Source organism: Bos javanicus, chromosome 15 (assembly GCF_032452875.1).
Source record: "Bos javanicus breed banteng chromosome 15, ARS-OSU_banteng_1.0, whole genome shotgun sequence".
NCBI classification, from domain to species: domain Eukaryota; kingdom Metazoa; phylum Chordata; class Mammalia; order Artiodactyla; family Bovidae; genus Bos; species Bos javanicus.
The window spans coordinates 67,229,691-67,250,507 of record NC_083882.1 but is presented as its reverse complement, the minus strand read 5'-3'; the positions used below and the strand labels follow the sequence as shown (position 1 = coordinate 67,250,507).

At 40.6% G+C, this 20,817-nt stretch overlaps 2 protein-coding genes across 7 annotated transcripts in view; one reads left to right on the top strand and one right to left on the bottom strand.

Moving 5' to 3' along the window:
* The window catches only part of IFTAP (intraflagellar transport associated protein), a 66,550-nt gene extending 53,590 nt beyond the window's left edge, over nucleotides 1–12,960 (bottom strand). The window contains exons 1-3 of one of the 6 annotated variants that reach the window (XM_061381167.1): nucleotides 12,841–12,960; nucleotides 8,456–8,532; nucleotides 7,811–7,868 (exon numbers count right to left, since the gene is read on the bottom strand). The gene's annotated coding sequence lies outside the window, so the exon portion shown is untranslated. The remainder of the gene's footprint in view (nucleotides 1–7,810; nucleotides 7,869–8,455; nucleotides 8,533–12,840) is intronic. The other 5 variants (XM_061381166.1, XM_061381171.1, XM_061381168.1 and 2 more) reach the window with 5 other exon arrangements.
* A 14-nt stretch (nucleotides 12,961–12,974) lies between these two features.
* Nucleotides 12,975–15,821, top strand: RAG2 (recombination activating 2). Its single transcript, XM_061381164.1, has one exon. The coding sequence runs from the start codon at nucleotides 13,310–13,312 to the stop codon at nucleotides 14,891–14,893; it is 1,584 nt and encodes a 527-aa protein (XP_061237148.1). The 5' UTR covers nucleotides 12,975–13,309; the 3' UTR covers nucleotides 14,894–15,821.
* Nucleotides 15,822–20,817: the final 4,996 nt, after the last annotated feature.

Genomic DNA, 20,817 nt, shown 5'->3' with positions numbered 1-20,817 from the left:
CTGGAAAAGAAACTGTAAGTGAGGTTTTTGTCAACTAATGACTCTACTGGAGAGCAGCATTATGTGGTTCTCATAAACAGTAATGAGATCTCCTGATTATGATTTTTAATGCATAGATGAAGTCATCAGGAGATTAAGCAATAAGCAGAAATCTCACTCAGGTTGGGTGTATTCGTGTGTCTGACTACCACTACGTTCTTTATCCCAATAACATACAAAACATCTTGAGGCAAAATGCACACACTCACACACACACACATGCATATACATCATTTGTTTTAGACATTTACTGATACAAACAAGAAAACAAAGGAAGAGAGGAAGAAATAAACACAAAACTTCTTATGAAATAGAAGAGGATCTAAATTCCTTTATAGTTTTTTATCCGGGTGATAAAAACATACATTTTGGCATCAAAGAATACACAACACTTCAAGTTACAAGCTTCTCCCAATGAGCCTTTTCTAATACTTTAAAAAGCATGGAATTCTCCATTATCACCAAAAAAGATGACAGTATAAGCCTCTGCTGCTGCTGCTGCTGCTGCTAAGTTGCTTCAGTCATGTCCAACCCTGTGCGACCCCATAAACGGCAGCCCACCAGGCTCCCCCGTCCCTGGGATTCTCCAGGCAAGAACACTGGAGTGGGTTGCCATTTCCTTCTCCAATGCATGAAAGTGAAAAGTGAAAGTGAAGTCGCTCAGTCGTGTCCGACTCCTAGCGACCCCATGGACTGCAGCCCACCAGGCCCCTCCATCCATGGGATTTTCCAGGCAAGAGTACTGGAGTGGGTTGCCATTGCCTCCTCCAATAAGCCTCTAGATTTCCATATAGATTCCCCTTGATACAACCCTTTGCAGTGAATATTACAGGAAGCCTTTGGTAGGAAGCAGTAGAGGCTTGGAGATAACTGCTAACTACAAAGCTTTAGAAGAGCAGCTTCTCAGGTGGTTCAGTGCCAGTGCAGGAGATGCAGGCTTGATCCATGGGCTGGGAAGATCCCCTGGAGAAGGAAATGGCAACCCACTCCAGTATTCTTGCCTGGAAAATTCCATGGACAGAGAAGCCTGGCAGGCTACGTCCATGGGGTCACAAAAGAGTCAGACACGGCTTAATAACTAAACAACAAAGCTTTAGAAAAGAAAAGCTGCATATTGTCATCTGTGCAGAGGTCTCAGAAGTTGGCACATCTTTGTTACACTTTTTCCTTGACAAAAATCTCATCTTAAGGAAAAGAGAAAGAGAAGACACCCAGTAAAAGTTTACCAAGAATGTTGGAACTCAGGCGTGTTGATGGTTTTCCTCCTGCAATAAGCTCTAGAGAGTGGGAATAATACTAATCTATAAAATTACATGTTTAAGCAGAAAGTTTCCTCTTGAAAAATTTGCTTCCCTTTCCTGATCATCCATCCAAGTTACCGTAATGGGGTTTCTTGAGCCTATCATTTATTAAGACTTGTTCATCAACAGATTGTATAAAATCAATTTTATTTCCCCAAAACATACTTTTCCTCCAAGCTGCTCAAGTCAATCCAGAAATGTCTACATTGACTCACTGAGGCGGGTCAATTATTAGACTGTTTTCAATTACACAGTTATTAATTCCATTAAACAAAAATGCAAACAGTTAAGCATTCAGAACTTCCCTCTCCTTGATTACTCCTTATTTTTTTTTTAAAAAGCAAATTACCTGTGGACATAGAAGCTCAAAGATGTACCCATAAGACAAATTTTAGAAAATTCATTGTTTTTGAAAGCAGAAAAATTACTTTTCCACTATCATTTTTGTTTCTTAATTTTCTTTTTTGAAAAATTTGAGTCAATCACCTACCTTCACCTCCTAACAAAACTACAAACATATTAACTGACCTCTGCTGCTGCTGCTAAGTCGCTTCAGTCATGTCTGACTCTGTGTGACCCCATAGACGGCAGCCCACCAGGCTCCGCCATCCCTGGGATTCTCCAGGCAAGAACACTGGAGTGGGGTGCCATTTCCTTCTCCAATGCATGACCTCTAGACTAGTACATTTATCAAGACAAATGTACAATACGTACATTTCAATCTTACTCAAAACTGATCTCCTGGCCTCAGAAACGTGATCATCTACCTCAATGAGTTACAGACAATAATAGTGAGTATTTCAGTGAACATTTTTTCAAGGCCCCTGATAAACCTGTGGATCCAAACAGGCAGTAGAGTTTCTAAGTCAACTTTAGAGCTCTATAATCACGCAATAAGGTTTCAATCATAAAAGAGTTATTAGCTCAATTGTAATGCCGCCTTCCCATGGGACACGATGTCCCATTTTTGCTCATTTTATCTGTATTGCATGACAACTGTGGCACAAAAGCATCCACTCTCAATTAAAGTCATCTCTTTGTCTGGCTTCCCAGCCTGTGGGCCATGTGCACAGCACACACCACTTCCACAAAACCAGAAAGCCTGCTTTAAAGCAACACCTGCACAGCTAGTTAGGAGCAGGTGTAGACCCACCAGACTAAATCAACTCTGTTTTTAGGAATTCATTTCACAAAGTGTTTCAAAATGCCAGATGGTGCAAATAATATCGACCTTTTCATTTGACATTCTCTTAAAAAGAAATAAGATTTTAAAGCTGTATTTCTCAGCTATTTTTGATTCTAAATTCCTATGACCGTAGAATAACAAATGGGCCTTAAGGAGTAACACAGTGATTCCCTAACTTCCAATTTCCCTCAGCATTTTATTTGCAATTTTGCTTTGTGTACACAACATAACACACACACACACACCTACGTAAAAACCAATTTCTTTTTGCCAGCATGGTTTCTATACACAAAGGCAGAAATTAAGAAACACATATTCCCTCCTTCTCTAAGAATAAAAATTTTAAGTGCATTTTCTTTCTGAAACAACACTGTAAATCACCTCTCAAATGTTGCTCCATTTTATTCTACAATTAGGAATCCTCCTCAAAAATCAGAGAATGTTCTGGTCAGGTGGCTGCATTTAATTCATCACTTTAAATAAAAAATGACAACTCACTTGTCATGTTCTTCTCTTGATAATCCATCATACTAACTGTAGATTGCTTCCGTCTACGTTTCCCTTTCCTTCCTCTTTTCTCCTCCTTGCTAGTTTCAGTTGTGGCTTCTATCGTGGGATTCATTCAACAAGTCAGACATCTCCCTTTCCCATACTATTTATATTATTTCCTGAAAAAAAATCAGCCACTTATTTGAAAAAGTAAAAATTGTCTATGCCTGTTTGAATGCTGTGAAAAGCTGCCATCGACCTTATTTCAAACACTTGCTAACCCGTTGGGCAATGTCATTTAAGTTGTTTCTTCATTTATAAAAGGGGATGGAAATGCTTGACAGGTCACTACATTTCTTGGGAAACACTGTCAAGAGTTCACAAGACTGTGCTCCTCCTCTGCCCGCCTCAGCTCACCATGTACACACGCTCCTGTAGCTGTGTTACCCTTTCAAGTTATTTAACTTTTCTAGCCTTAAGTAATGTGAATGTAGATATAAAGGGACAGGATTTGAAGTTGTCTTCCATCTCTGACGTTCTATTTTTCTCCAACTATGTTTCCTTTTTATTCAGTTACTATGACAGAATACCCCATTACTAAATCTTTTATCTCCTCTGTGGAATAAAGATTATTTTACTCTGTAATGACACTGACTTGTATTCTTTAATTGCCCGCTGTCTTTGGATTTAAGGTAGAAGAAATACACATATCTCAGTATGAATTTGACTCTGCCCCTATAATTGTGATTTCTTGGTGAATTTTTAAGGGTGACTACTTCCTACTATCATGCAAGCTCCTTAAGGCAAAACCTGTGTCTGTGATATTTTTTTTCCTAATCTTCCACAGTGGAGGTACACAGTGGATGCTGGATAAATATCGTTCATGACTTCACATTTAGCTTCTGTGCTAGGATGTTGATAGGCTGGGGACAACGAACCCACTCAGCAACCAACTGCCTGTTTTCTGGTGTTAGCAGAATGTAAAGGCTAAAGCACTTACCTAAACTCACCCCTTGTTTCTGTGTTGCATTTATTATTTTATATTTATTGTGGAGATATCCACTATGTCAATTAGATGACCGCTGTCACTGATGCTGGAATTTCAAGTGCCATAATCATTATACGACACCATGAATAGGTTAGGGAAATAACCCAATGCTCTTTTGCAGACAGAGATAAAAAAATCACTGTGGGAGTAACCAGAAGAGATGATGACACTTTTTTAAAGAATGGACCAACATTTCAAATGATGAAAATCAGCCAAACAACTGAGCTACTTGCTCGGTTTTTAAAAAGTCAATCCTGAAAATGCATCCTAAAGTTTTTCAAAAAATGAACATCTTCACTTTTACAAATAAATGTATGGCACCATCATATTAGACAGATTTATTGAGTACACTCTCTATAACAGACACTTCATATCCATCCATCCTCCCAATAAGGCAGGTATCACCCTTGTTTTAGAGATAAGGACTGAAGCTCAAAAAGGCCCTTCAGCTAGTAAGTGGCAGAACTCGGACTCAAATCCAAATCTATTCTAATCACTACATTCTATCATCTAAGCCACACAGAACCTGACTGAATGACCAACAACACTGAACGGTCTGATAGACTGCATTATATTTACCTAATGGAATTTCAGGCAAGTATGAAAAATTATAAAGGTGGAAATATACATTTCATAGTATATATGAAATAACATTACATCAAAAAGATAATACACAATTTAAATACATTCTTATCATAATTATTAATGTAGGTACACCTGGATAAAAATTAGAACACAAATAAATAAAAAATTTTATGGTTAGGAAATGGGCTTAAATAAGTGGTATATATTTTTCTTGAGGTAACTGTTTTTAATGAATTGTTTTAAAATTAAGTCAGCTACAGTAATCAAGGGAGTGTGGTACCGGTGAAAGAATATACAAATAGATCAATGGAACCGAACAGAGAACTCAGGATAGATCCACATAAGTAGAGCTAACTGATCTTTGACAGAGGAGCAAGGGCAACACAATAGAGAAAAAAAGAGTCTTTTCAACAAAGGGTTCTGGAACAACTGGACATCCACAAGCAAAAACAGGAGTCTAGGCTTATGAATAAAGTGGATCACTGAACAAAGAATAAACCACAAAATTATGAAACTCCTAGAAGTTTTATATCAGAAAAAAACCTAGATGACCTTGGGTATGGCAATGGGTTTTTAGATACAACACTAAAGGCATGATCCATGAAAAATATAATTGATAAGCTGAACTTCACCAAAATTAAAGACTTATGCCCACCAAAAACACAGACAGGAGAATGAAAAGAAAAGCCATATGATGGGAGAAAATACTTGCAAAGAACACATCTGATAAAGAACTGTTATCCAAAATATACAAAGAACTCTTAAGACACAACAGTGAGAAGACAAATAACCTGATTAAAAAATAGGCCAAACACCTTAGTAGACACCTCACTAAAGAAGATGTACAGATTACAAGCAAATGAAGAGATGTTCACATCATGTCATTAGGGAAGTGCAAAATTAAAACAATGAGATACTACACACCTATCAGCATGGCCAAGATCCAGAATGCTGACAACACCAACTGCTGGTGAGGATGTAAGCAACATGAACTCTCATTCATTGCTGCTGCTACTACTGCTAAGTCACTTCAGTCATGTCCGACTCTGTGCGACCCCACAGACAGCAGCCCACTAGGCTCCTCTGTCCCCGGGATTCTCCAGGCAAGAATACTGGAGTGGGTTGCCATTTCCTTCCCCAATGCATGAAAGTGAAAAGTGAAAGTGAAGTTGCTCAGTCATGTCCGACTCTCAGCGACCCCATGGACTGCAGGCTACCAGGCTCCTCTGTCCATGGGGTTTTCCAGGCAAGAGTACTGGAGTGGGGTGCCATTGCCTTCTCTGCTCATTCATTGCTAGTGGGTATACAAAATCATAAAGACAGTTTGGAGGTTTCTTACAAAACTAAACCTACTCTTACCATATGATTCACTAACAGTGCTCCTTGGTATTTACCCAAAGGACTTGAAACTTACATCCACACAGAAATCTGCACATGGATGTTTATAGCAGCTTTATTCATAACTGTCAAAATCTGAAAGCAACCAAGGTGTCTTTTGATAGGAAAACAGATGAACTGTGGATATCCAGGCAATGAAATATTATTCAGAGCTAAAAAGAAATGAGCTATCAAGTCATAAAAAGACATGGAGGAAACTTAAATGCATGTTACTAAGTGAAAGAAGCCAATGTGAAAACTATACGACATCATGAAATCTGCAAAAGTATGGAAACAGTAAAAAATATTAGTGGTTTCAGGGGTTGAGGAAAGGGAGCAATGAGTAAGCGGAGAACAGAGAACTTTTAGGGCAGTGAAATTATTCTGCATGATGCTATAATAATAGATACATGGGCTGCCATCTATGGGGTCACACAGAGTCGGACACGACTGAAGCAACTTAGCAGCAGCAGCAGCAGCCATTATACATTTGTCCAAACCCCCTGAATGTACAACACCAAGAGTGAATGTTGATGTAAACTCTGAACTTTGAGTGATAATAATGTGTCAGTGTGGGCTTCCTTGGTGGCTCAATGGGTAAAGAATCCACCTGCAATGTGGGAGATCTGGGTTCGATCCCTGAGTTGGGAAGATCCCATGGAGGAGGGCATGGCAACCCACTCCACTTGCCTGGAGAATCCCCATGGAAAAAGGACCCTGGCGGGCTGCAGTCGATGGGGTTGCAAATAGTCAGTCACAACTGAGCGACTAAACACAGCACAATGTGTCAATGCAGGTTCACCTATTTTAACAAATGTACCTCTGGTGGGAGGTACTGATAACGAGAGGCTATGAATGAGCAGGGGCACCAGGTATATGGGAAACTCTACTTTTCATACAATTTTGCTGCAAACCTAAAACTGCTCTAAAAAATAAAGTTTATCTTAAAAAATTAAGCCAGCTTTTACATCTGTTCTGAACCCTTTGGTTTATTCTTCTTTGACTGTGCAACTTTGGGGTAGGAATGGGGGAGGCTACCATCACAGCTTTTAAGACCGCTGTGAAATATTTTCCTTGGCAGAACATTTATTTAATCTTTTTGCAACAATCTTTTGAGGTAGATATTTCTATCCCCATTTCAGAGATGAGGAAACAGAGGCTTAAGGATTAAGATGACTCCACCTGGAAAACAGCAAAGTTGGCAGAGAAAACCAGGACCACTTGACTCTAAAGCCCATTTTCTTAATCACCCCATTGTACAATCCTACACAGCAGCTGCCCGATATAAAGCTGGTGGTAGGCCTCCCATAAACAGAAGTCCTCTTGAGCCTTGCATTAAAGAAAACAAGACCACTCAAAATCACTGACACTGGTACTAGTGGTTTCTGTTCTAGGAAAAATAATTTCCCCATTTGAATTATGGTAGTATTTATTTGTTGCCATTGTTGTTGTTAAGTCACTAAGTCGTGTCTGACTCTTTGTGAACCCTTGGACTGTAGCCCGCTAGGCTCTTTTGTCCATGGGATTTCCCAGGCCAGAATACTGGAGTGGGTTGCCATTTCCTTTTCCATGGGATCTTCCCAACTAGGGAATCAAACCCATGACTCCTGTTTGGCTTGGCAGGTGGGTTCTTTACCACGGAGCCACCTGGGAAGCCCCAGTATTTATTTAAATTATATTAATTATATTCATTTTTCTAAAATGTTTTTAATAAATCAGGTTTCTACCAGGGCTTTTTTTTTCTGCCTTTATAGATGAATAGTAGATTAGGTTTTCATTGCTCACCAGTAAGGAAACAGTTAAATCTTGAGGGTACACCCTGGTGGATATCTCCCTCAACCATCTAAAGAAAAAAAAACGTCACAGTCAGTTACTCCCGTTAGATCTGCGTTCACTGGGACATCTGTAGGCACACATACATGCTCTGTTTACCGTCATCCTTCTGCAGGCCACGGTCAGAGTCAGCAGTCAGTGAATCTTCCCCACTTGCTGACATTTAATACCGGGTTTAGCGGCAAAGATTGAGAGAGGGCTGAGCAGACCCCTGGCCTTCAGGTAGGTCCAATAACTTCATTTCTACTGGAGCTAAAACCTGGGAGCTTACACTTGTCAACTTTTAGGGAAAGATGCCCCTTTAGCAGTATGTTAGTTCCAGTTGGACTGGGTGTCCAGATAGGGAAGGGATGATGTAGAATTTGGAGAGAAAGGGGCTTTCTGGTCTCAGGCTGCAACAAGGATTTTATTCCTGTGACATCCGAGTTGACATATTAATCTTAGTGCATAAATGCTTCTCTGATACAAGGGTCAGAAGGAAGACCCAGTCCTGGCTCCACCGGCAGCAAAAAAAGTCAATGTGTGCCTCAAGCCTGATTAACTGTGCAAGATAGGGTTAATTCACACACTGAAAAGACTGCAGTTACATGAGGTTACCTGCTATTTTGGAGCAATCAGGAAAACGTGGGCCACGCTGATCAGTAAGATTTAATGCTTCCGAGTACAGTAGCTTTCTTTGGAAGAGAAAAAAAGTCAGTTCAAACACAGGAAACTACAAACCCAGACCTCACACCATTAGTCCTCTTTTGATTCTCAACTATGCCCTAGCTTCATAGTGAATAAGTGAAAAGCTCCCTGCTGAGGGATGTTAGCATGGGGTTGAGAAACTTGTATAAATTTATTGGTCCCGTATTTCTGTCTTTTAAAAAGAATCTTTAATGTGTTGACTTTGAAAGTTCCTTCAATCGAAGAACAGTGTCTTCTTTTTCAAACCCTGCCTGTTTTTATCTGGCCTATTTAAAGAGAACCACTTCAGTAGATTATTTTAGTTATAGTATCACCTTTTAAAAACTCATTTAAAAACCGAGATGGGACAAATAGAGTCACATTGAAACCGTGGAAAATATACCATAGTCTACTCCTGTGAAGACATATTTAAGTTAGTAAAGCAAAATTACAAAATCTAAACTACATGGCAAAATAAAGTGAAAACACTTTCAATGTTAATGTTCATTCTTTAAATACATAAGTCATCCGGCCATGGTTTAAAATGTGTAACCTAAAAATTAAAAACACAAATACTTTGTGTTACACGAAGAGGTAATTCATCTTAACAGTAATCTATTTTATGACTATTTTTAGGCCCCTGTAATTATGGGGTGAGCCAGGAGCAGGACATCAAAGGGAAACGAGGTCAGGAATCTTTGCGGACCCAAAAAGCTACACAAAGAGATAGTATTCGTGATGTCTTGTTTGTTTGTTTGATCTACAATAACCATGTTTTCCTTTATGAGAAGTCAAAATCCCTATGAACTTTATTTGTAATCAATTTTTTGTTAGTAATGTTTTTTAATGAGAAAACATTGTACAGCACAGAGAACTCTACTTAAGGCACTGTGGTGACCTGAACGAGAACGAAGTCCAAAAGGGAGGGGATATGTGTATATGTGTGGCTGATTCATTTTGTTGTACAGTAGAAACTAACACAACGTTGAAAAGGAATTATACTCCAATAAAAATTAATTTAAAATTCAAAATCCCCATGAACTTTAAAATAAAGCCAATAGGCTACAGTGAAACTTTCTGTTTAAAAGCAAGCACTCTTGGTGTATGGTCACCCCTTGGGATCTGGGATCCATTACCTCTGCACAGCGAGCTTTCCAGCCCAGTCATTACTGGGTGAAGGCCAATCTTCCCTGGTGTTTACAATAAGCAGGCGCTGGTGCAGGTGCTCCCTCAACCCCAGAGTGCGCAACTCTGAAAATCATGCGCACATCATGCTGAGTGTAATCACTGCTGGTTTTCCTTTACTAAACTGAGTGCCAACAATATTTCCCTTTAGTTCCGATGGAGAGCATTTTCTTAGTTGCACAGATGCCTTCTCTCACATATACCTGGATAGGCCACAAGTAAATAAAACACTTGCCCAGGTTATTTCATAAGCAAGGCAAGTTGCTGGACCTACAAACCACCATGTCTGAGGAAGAAAGAGGCTTGCTTCATAACCTTAGGCATAATCCTTCTCATTCAAGTTCCTCATTTGCTTTAATAACCCACAAGATGATTATTAAAATATCACACTTTGAATCTCCCAAGCTAAAAATAACTAGAAGAGAATAATTAGCAATTAATTAGATCTGATCTTCAAGGCCCCACCAAAACTGCATTAGACTGACCACAGATTTCAAATGGCCCAAGGAAACTTTGCAGGCAGAATAAAATAAATTATAGCATCAAATAATGTTTGCTGTGTGGTGTGCTACGCTCAGTCACTAAGTCCTGTCCAACTCTCTGCAACCCCATAGACTATAGCCCCAGAGAAGGCAATGGCACCCCACTCCAGTACGCTTGCCTGGGAAATCCCATGGACGGAGGAGCCTGGGGCGCTGCAGTCCATGGGGTCACAAAGAGTCGGACACGACTGAGCGACTTCACTTTCACTTTTCACTTTCATGCGTTGGAGAAGGAAATGGCAACCCACTCCAGAGTTCTTGCCTGGAGAATCCCAGAGATGGGGGAGCCTGGTGGGCTGCCGTCTATGGGGTTGCACAGAGTCGGACATGACTGTCGCGACTTACCAGCAGCAGCAGCAGCAGACTGCAGCCCCTCCAGGCTCCTGGACCAGTACATGGAATTTTCTAGGCAAGAATGCCAGAGTGGGTTGTCATTTCCTTCTCCAGGGGATCTTCCTGACCCAGGGATCGAACCTGCATCTCCTGCATTGGCAGGCAGGCTAATGTTTATTCAATACTTATTATGTACCAGCATATATAATCACATATGTCCTATGTGATTTATGTGTGTCATCCCACTTACTCTCAAAAATAACTCAATGAATAGATACTAATACTATCCCTACTTCACAGATAAGAAAAGAAAGGAAATAAACTTGGCCAAGAGAGTTAAATAGCAAATATGTGTTTCAGCCCAAATTTGGACTCAGACAATCTAACTTTAGAGTCTGCATATTTAATCAGGAGTTAGTGGAAGGGTAAAAAGAAGAAGGAAATATTCCCTGTTACTTAAATTGAGCTCATCACCAACACCTCTGTCCTATGCATGCACTGTTGTGTCCAACTCTTTGTGTCCCTGTGGACTACAGGCCCACCAGGATCCTCTACGGGATTCTCCAAGCAAGAATAATGGAGTGGGTTGCCATTTCCTCCTCCAGATGATCCTCTCAATCCAGGGATCAAACCCATGTCTCCTGAATTCCAGGCAGATTCTATACCACTGAGCCACCTGGGAAGCCCCTTCTGTTGCATCAGTTCAGTTCAGTCATTCAGTCATGTGCGACTCTTTGTGACCCCAAGGACTGTAGCACACCAGGCCTCCCTGTCCATCACCAACTCCTGGAGCTTTCTCAAACTCATGTCCATCGAGTTGGTGATGCCATCCAGCCATCTCATCCTCTGTTGTCCCCTTCTCCTCCTGCCTTCAATCTTTCTCTGTATCAGGGTCTTTTTCAATGAGTCAGTTCTTCGCATCAGGTGCCCAAAGTACTGGAGCTTCAGCTTCAGCATCATTCCTTCCAATGAATACTCAGGACTGATTTTCTTTAGGACTGACTGTTGCATATGTTTATTCAATTCTCACCAGTCTAAAAAATTATCAATCTACACCCACTAACCAGATTCCCAGACCTTAAAACCCTTCTAATCAGCTAACTGTGCATTAACAACCTTACTTTTTATAAGTTCAAATATAATCATCACAACTAGGACTTAGAGTGTACAAATCCCTGTTCTAAGTGCTTTGCATGTATTAACTTACTAGTCACAACTTACATCAACCATTTTACAGATGAGGAAACTAGACACAGGTTAAAGTACTTGCCCAAGGTAACATAGGAAGTGACAGAGCCAGGATTTGAATCCAGGGAGTCAACTTTCAGAGTCCATCCTCTTAGCCACTGTTTTTGAAACATTAACAGTTTATTCTTCGAAGTCAAGGAATCTGTGCTTTTTTTGTTTCCTTTAATTTAGGAATTTAGTTTGCAAACAGGGAGTGTATTTCACATAAAGGCTCCTGATATTTCTTCAAGGTAGGTAATAATTTTTTTAATTAATCAAGCTTACTTCATCTGATAAACATCTCTTTTTAAAAATCATGCAAATATTACCTTCTGTATAATTCTGGTACCTCTTTTCTTAACGCTTGCTTACAACAGAATTACTAAAGAATTACTTCATGGTTCTGGAACAGGAAAGGGATCTGAAATAATGGCCACTAACTCTCATTTTCTTATCCAAAGAGGGAGGAAGGGAGGGATGGGAAGAGACAGGGGAGAGAAGAGGTGTTGGAAAACTTCTCTGCTTCCCTAAAAGAACTCTAAAACCGAAGCCAGAGCAGCTGAGAAAACAAACAGCCTTTGGAGAGGTATTCGGTAAAGTCTAATTACCATATTTCCATGACTATATACAGGAATGGTAAAAATCACTATCAGGTAAATTCTCCCCAGCACGCTGAGTATTCAGAGATTAATCTTTTGGTTCTGCAAAACAGTCACAGCTTTGTACTCTTGGTGCCCCCTTCAAACTCCCGCCCCAGCAACCTAAAGATGCCCAAGTGTGCAATTTTGAGTCCAAGCTCCAAACCGTCCCGGCAGGAGTCCGTGAGGACACCTCGGGCAGGAATCTCTTCAAGCGGCGGTTTCCAGGCAACCCCACTCTGGCCAGAAGCAGCTGTGCTTCCTACCCGGTCATCTGTTAATGAGTCCCCGGGAGAGGCTCCAACAACACCCGAGGGGGGAAGCCTGACGCCCCTCCTGGTACGCAACTTTCCCATAACCCGGATGTTAGGTGTGCATCAGCCATTCTCACCTCCCATTCCCTAGTTTTCTGTCTTGGCTGCCAGCTAGTCACTTCGCATTTTGGGAGTCTTTACTCAGCGAGACTTGTCTCCTGGAGAAGCAACTATTGGAGCCACACGTCCCACAGAGAACGGATTCTTGGGAAATGTAGTTCTTTCTGCTGACAAGTGGTGAATTTTTAAGGGAAAATGACTACAATTCCCAGAAATCTAAGGGACGGTAGTCCATGTCTAAAACAGCTCCCAGCTGCTACGATTGTTTTAAGCAAAAAGGTTCTGTGTCTCTTTGCTTGTCTAGCCGCCTGAGTTTTTGGTATTCCACTGCAAACTTATGGGACAACTCTTTATTTTTAACATGCTTTTTGCATGTGAGGGAATCTACACATAGTGATTTTATATGAAGAGATGTAGTAAGTAAAGAAAGTTGTTTTTTTTTTTTTTAATTCTTTCAGATAAAATATCTATCCACCGTCAGAGAATATGTCACTACAGATGGTAACAGTCGGAAATAGCATAGCCTTAATTCAACCAGGCTTCTCGTTAATGAATTTTGATGGGCAAGTTTTCTTCTTTGGCCAAAAAGGCTGGCCCAAGAGGTCTTGCCCCACTGGAGTTTTCCATTTTGAGGTAAAGCATAATCATCTCAAACTGAAGCCTGCAGTTTTCTCTAAGGATTCCTGCTACCTTCCTCCTCTTCGATACCCGGCCACTTGCACATTCAGCGGCAACTTGGAGTCTGAAAAGCATCAGTACATCATCCATGGAGGAAAAACACCAAACAATGAGCTTTCAGATAAGATTTATGTGATGTCTGTTGTTTCCAAGAACAACAAAAAAGTTACCTTTCGCTGCACAGAGAAGGACTTGGTAGGAGACATTCCTGAAGGCAGATATGGTCATTCCATTGATGTGGTGTATAGTCGGGGGAAAAGTATGGGTGTTCTCTTTGGAGGACGGTCATACATACCTTCTGCCCAAAGAACCACAGAGAAATGGAACAGTGTAGCTGACTGCCTGCCCCATGTCTTCTTGGTGGATTTTGAATTTGGGTGCTCTACGTCATACATTCTTCCAGAACTTCAAGATGGACTATCTTTTCATGTCTCCATTGCCAGAAATGATACCGTTTATATTTTAGGAGGCCATTCACTTGCCAATAACATCCGCCCTGCCAATCTGTACAGAATAAGGGTTGATCTCCCCCTGGGTAGCCCAGCTGTGGAGTGCACAGTCTTGCCAGGAGGAATCTCTGTCTCCAGTGCAATCCTGACTCAAATAAGCAATGATGAATTTGTTATTGTTGGTGGCTATCAGCTTGAAAATCAAAAAAGAATGGTCTGTAACATCATCTCTTTCAAGGATAACAAGATAGACATTCTTGAGATGGAAACCCCAGATTGGACCCCAGATATTAAGCACAGCAAAATATGGTTTGGAAGCAACATGGGAAATGGAACTGTTTTCCTCGGCATACCAGGAGACAATAAACAGGCTGTTTCAGAAGCATTTTACTTCTATACGTTGAAATGTGCTGAAGACGATGTGAACGAAGATCAGATAACTTTGACAAGTAATCAGACATCAACAGAAGACCCAGGGGACTCCACTCCCTTTGAAGACTCAGAAGAATTTTGCTTCAGCGCAGAAGCAAACAGTTTCGATGGTGATGATGAATTTGACACCTACAATGAAGATGATGAGGAAGATGAGTCTGAGACAGGCTATTGGATTACATGCTGCCCTACTTGTGATGTGGATATCAATACGTGGGTACCATTTTATTCAACTGAGCTCAACAAGCCTGCCATGATCTATTGCTCTCATGGAGATGGACATTGGGTCCATGCCCAGTGTATGGATCTGGCAGAACGCACACTCATCCATTTATCAGAAGGAAGCAATAAATATTACTGTAATGAGCATGTGGAGATAGCAAGAGCACTGCAAACTCCCAAAAGAGTTCAATCATTAAAAAAGCCTCCACTGAGATCCCTCCATAAAAAGGGTTCTGGGAAAATAATTACTCCTGCCAAGAAATCCTTTCTTAGAAGGTTGTTTGATTAGTTCCATGAAAGCCTTTCAGATTCAAGTGCATCAAAATTTTAAACTTATTTTAAAGAATTGTAACAATGGTAAAATTTATCTTTGTATTTTTGTTTATTGAAGATATCTAATGTTTTCATTTAGTTATATGAGTAAAGTACTAGGGGAAAGTGCTTATAATGCCATACTGAATACAGTCATTGTGTTTAGACCTATGAAGGACCTATAACCTGTATTCTGAAAATATTTTACTGAAAGTTATATTCAATGGAATTTATGATCTGAATTTTTATTCAAGGAATCTTAAACACAGAAGTAGTAATAATAATCAATGTATGCTTATATCCTTTATAGGACTTTTGGTAACAAATAATCCACCAAGGAGTTAATACAAATTTAACCAGTAAAGAAGCTAACACCCAAAGAAGTTAAATGAATTATTTTCTGGACTATAACAATTTGGTGATTGACCAGAAATTAAAACTGGGATCACCTGTATCCCACATGAATGTTCTTTATACACCTCAAAGATGGCCACTTGACTATGCCCATATACAGAAAAAACTATAAGGAGATAGGTAGGTAGGTAGGTAGATAGACTGTTGTTGTGTTTAGTCACTCAGTTGTGCCCAAATCTTTGGACCCCATGGACTGTAACCCACCAGACTCATCTGTCCATGGGAATTCTCCAGGCAAGAATACTGCAGTGGGTTGCCATGCCCTCCTCCAGGGGATCTTCTCAACCCAGGAATTGAACTCAGGTCTCCTGTGTTGCAGGCAGGTTCTTTACTGTCTGAGCCACCAGGGAAGCTAGATGGGAAAAAAAAAAAAAAGATAATCTCCACTGACATAAAGAAAGACAAAATGAATCTACATCGTTTGTTACATTTTATCAAGCTATCCACATGCACTCTCTTCATAGACTCCTCCCCCACCCCCACCCACCGCCCCTCCCCTCCTCCCCTACCCCCCACCCCCCCCACCCCACCCCTCCCCTCCTGCCCAGTCATATGGTTAACAGATGATGAAGTAAGCTAGTGGGTTGAAATAGTTCTTTGAGAGATTTAATGAAAATTCAGTCCACTGATACTTAGCTCTCTGAAACAGGGAGAAGAGTCAGAGTACAATAAGAATCTCTAAATAGATCTCATGAGAGATTATTTCCACAAGTAATATTGATTACTTACCCAAATAATAAAAGTTTAGAGATTGACAAAGTTAACACGTAGATAATTTTTAAAAGGGAAAAAGAAATGTATGTGTATCTATGAGTCTAGTTGGTATATGGCATTTGCTGCCAGTGAAAGTTGTAGAATCAGTGAGCTGCTCAGGTTCAATTAGATACTTGCTAGAACTGAAATTAAAAGAACTGTTAATTTCGAGGCTTCACATAAATTGATAACTAGATGACCTTAGATACAAATGTCCTCCCGCCCTGGAGTATTTTTCTGGAGATGTATTTCATTTTAGCTCAAGAGCTTAGACCATAGCCTCTCATTCATTTGTTTCCACTGAGTCCACAATGTGTAAGGTATTATTGTCAAATTTAGGGGAATATGAACCATACAGGAGATGAAATTGTGCTGAAAAGTTCTGCTAACAGTTCATGCCTCAGATACTGAAATAAATCTGAAAAAATTAAAGCGTGTTCACTTTGTTTCAGTAATGTTGCTTGATGAATATTCTTTTTGCATAATTTGCTGTACCATTGTTTTGATTTTCTATTGTTTCTATTACCTAATAAAGCTGATAAAATATGAAAATGTCTTTTGTTTACATTGATTTATTCCTATTATTAACATTTGTAGTTACCCAGTTATCAGCAAAATTATACTGTTTAATTTTTTCAAGATCACTCTACTTTTATTTCTTTTTTATCTGTCAGTAGAAAGTGACATGAGTGGAAGCTGAAATAGCCTCCACGGTATTCAAAATGTTTTTCCCTCACGTTGTAGTTATTCCCACAGTCTTCTCTTATCTTTATTTGTCTACAATGACCAAGTGGCTAAAAAATAATTACACGTATTTGTTTCATAGTGAAAGCAGATTACATACGATAATCTGAGAGATTCAATTAGAATCTGAGAGATTCAATTAAAGCTGCTTTTGTGTGTGTGTGTGTGTGTGTGTGTGTGTAAGTCGAGGGCAAGTACTTTGGTTTTACTTACTGTAAGTTTGAGTAAAAATAGGTCTTTTTAAGTCATCTCACTAGGAAATGGCAACCCACTCCTGTGTTCTTGGCTGGAGAATCCCAGGGACGGGGAAGCCTGGTGGGCTGCTGTCTATGGGGTCGCACAGAGTCGGACACGACTGAAGCGACTTAGCAGCAGCAGCAGCAGCACTAATGAGTCTACCACGTGTGATTTGAAGACAATAAAGTTTCTTTTCTACTAAGCATATGCAAACTTTCAAATGAACCACATTAGAAGAGTACTCACTTATCCCAAGGATATAATGCTTTTGCCTAACACAGTTCTAAGACTCACTTTTCAATCACTTTCAGAGTCTATGTTTCATTCTTTAGAAGATACTCAACAGTCAGAGATGAATTTGGTTTTTGGAAACAGACAAATGTTATCCAAAGCCAAGTAAGGTGTCATTTTCAGCATTATTGTCACTTTAGGCCAAAAGTGAAGTCTGAGCTAACAAAGTGGGTTTTCTGATATGCCTCACAAATAGATTTTAAGGGTAAGTCCCAAACGGTTTACACAGAATAATGTCAATAAATAAGTACACAGCTTTCCAGGGTGACTATTTTGAGGGACTCTACTCCTCTCCAAGCACAAAGATGGTCCATTGCATAAGAACTCACCTTGGAATGCAGGGAATGTGGATTCAATTCCCTGGTCAAGGAAATAAGATCCCACATGCCGTGGGGCAACTAAGCCCTTGGAGCCCAAGCACCACTAGAAAGATCTTGCATGACTCAACAAAGATCCCCGTGCTGCAACTAAGACCCCCACGCAGATATCTACACATGGATCTATATATCTATATAAATAGGCACACATATATGTATATATATAAACAAGAGCAAAATACACAAACAAGTTCAATGTATCAAGAAAGTGGAAAGCATAGTGGAAAAGGAGTAGTAAGTCTAAAGGGCAAGAAGCTTGTCATGTTTATGGAACTGAAACAGCATCAGTCTGGTGAACACAGTAAACAAGAGGATCGTGGAATGGCATGCGCATGGAGAGGTGGCCAGGGCAGGGACCCCCAGTTTTTCATCAGTACAAGAAAATCACATAAAACTTCATTCATATCATGTGAGCTGTTCCTTCCTGCTTACCTCTGTGTTACTATTCTCTGTGTGGGGACATCTCACCTAATGAGCTTATGCTTTCACACTTTATGCACAATCTCCTCAAATGCTGAACTGATAACATTTGTGTTGAGCCCCCCTTGTTACTTCACAGGTACTCAGGGCTTTGGGGGAACCCATTCCTTCCGCAGGGTATACTTTCCCTCTTGCACTTGATAACTCCTGCCAATACCCGAATCCATCTGGCTCATTCCTCTCCACTCTTTACATCCCAGTTCAGATATCTGCTCCTCGTCCCGGAAGACTCCTCTGGACCCCATCACCCCAAATCTCTGCTTACAGACTCAAAAATACAAGAAATAAAACTGTATTTTTCTGTAAATTAATTCACATTATACTATGTATCCCTTTCACAGTGCATTGGAAATTTAGTTTAATAAATTTAGAGTTCTCTGTCTTCACCCAGCTTTTTCTCCAATTTCTAGGAAGAAATATAATGCTGAGGTGTCAGGAGTGGGAGCGAGGGAGGGTGAAACATTTGGTATTTAGGGTCATCATTCCTCCTCACCAGCTGCTTCTACAACATTCACATTCCCACCTGACTTGTGGGTGGCACCTTAGCTTTAACCACAAGCATTAGGACATCTACAGTTTCTCTTTCTCTCTCTCTCTCTCTCTCTCTCTCTGCTATTTTCAGGTCCATCTGGGCTCAAATGATAAAGAGGGGATCTTTATCTTTTCTGTCCCTTCCCTTCCCAGCATGGTGACAGTTCTCTTAGCGAAACCATCTAGGATTTCTCTATGCTCTGTACCACTCCTGGGCACCTCTTCCTGATCCCGCACCTTTACTGGGTCACAGAACCTTTCCCCAGCTGTCTCAGGCTAAACCACCCCAGGAAGACATTCACTTCGGGTTCAATCAGGAAAGTGAGTTGCTTCTTCTCTCTGTTTTTGACTTCCCCAAGCTTATCTGGAGTTTGTATTGTTCTCCCAAGTCCACAGTTCAACCCAAGATACAGGAGACTTTGTCATCTCTATATATCTAGTAATTAGCATAATGCCTTGCATACTGTAGGCACTTAAATTTTCATTGAAATGAATTGAATTAAATTCTTCAGTGAGTTGCCTCTGCATTCCACTATGGGCAGCCAAAATGACTTACTCATTGTCTAGCTTAATACTGATATAAATATTGAAAGTAAAATAGAATCAGTTACACTAACTGAATACGCAAGAGATATAAGAATAAATGGAACCAACAGACCCATGAATGCTGACATAGATGAGAAGAAAATGGGTGTTAGGATAAGTGACACTGGCTGTGGTAACAAAAACTCCAAAACACCAGTAAATTGTCACAAAGTCTCTCTCCCACTCAAGAAGAGTTCAGTGCAGGTTTCCCTTATTAAGCTATTCACCAGAGTAGGTTTCCTCCAAGATGGGTCTCAGAGAATCAGGCTGTTTCAATTTTGCAACTTTGCCATCTTTATCTTATCTTCAAGACTTCAGATACAAGGAAAAGAAAGAACACTGAGAAGTCACACTCTCCTGTAAACGTTTCAGCCTGCAAGTGATACAGCATTTCCTCCAACATTCCACTGTTAAAAAGAAAAAAAAAAGCTCAAGTAGTACAGCCTCACCTACATGCAAAGGGGCTGGGAAATATAGTTTAACTGTGTGCCCAGAAAAGGGAAATGGATGTGGTCAGCATGAAGCCAGTATCTTCCATGCATGCTCAGTTCCTTCAGTCTTTGCAACCCTATGGACTGCAAACCCCCAGGCCCCTCTGTCCATGGGATTCTCCAGGCAAGGATACTGAAGTGGGTTGCCATGCCCTCCTCCAGGGGATCTTCCCAACCCAGGAACTGAACCCAAGTCTCCTGCATCTCCCTCATTGCACGTGGATTCTTTACCCACTGAGCCACCTGGGAAGCCCAATATCTGCCATCAGCTCAGTTCAGTTCAGTCACTCAGTCATGTCCGACTCTTTGTTACTCCATGAACCCCAGCATGCCAGACCTCCCTATCCTCCCTGCCAGGCCTCCCTCCCTCCCTCCCTCCACCCAAACCCATGTCCATTGAGTCGGTGATGCCATCCAACCATCTAATCCTCTGTTGTCCCCTTCTCCTCCTACCCTCAATCTTTCCCAGCATCAGGGTCTTTTCAAATGAGTCAGCTCTTCGCATCAGTTGGCCAAAGTATTGGAGTTTCAGCTTCAACATCAGTCCTACAAGTGAACACCCAGGACTGAGCTCCTTTAGGATGGACTGGTTGGATCTCCTTGCAGTCCAAGGGACTCTCAAGAGTCTTCTCCAACACCACAGTTCAAAAGCATCAATTCTTCTGCACTTACCTTTCTTTATAGCCCAACTCTCACATCCATATGTGACTACTGGAAAAACCATAGCCTTGGCTAGATGGACCTTTGTTGACAAAGTAATGTCTCTGCTTTTAATATGCTGTCTAGGTTGGTCATAACTTTCCTTCCAAGGAGTAAGCGTTTTTTAATTTCATGGCTGCAGTCACCATCTGCAGTGATTTTGGAGCCCAGAAAAAGAAAATCTGCCACTGTCTCCACTGTTTCCCCATCTATTTCCCATGAAGTGATGGGACCAGATGCCATGATCTTCGTTTTCTGAATGTTGAGCTTTAAGCCAACTTTTTCACTCTTCTCTTTCA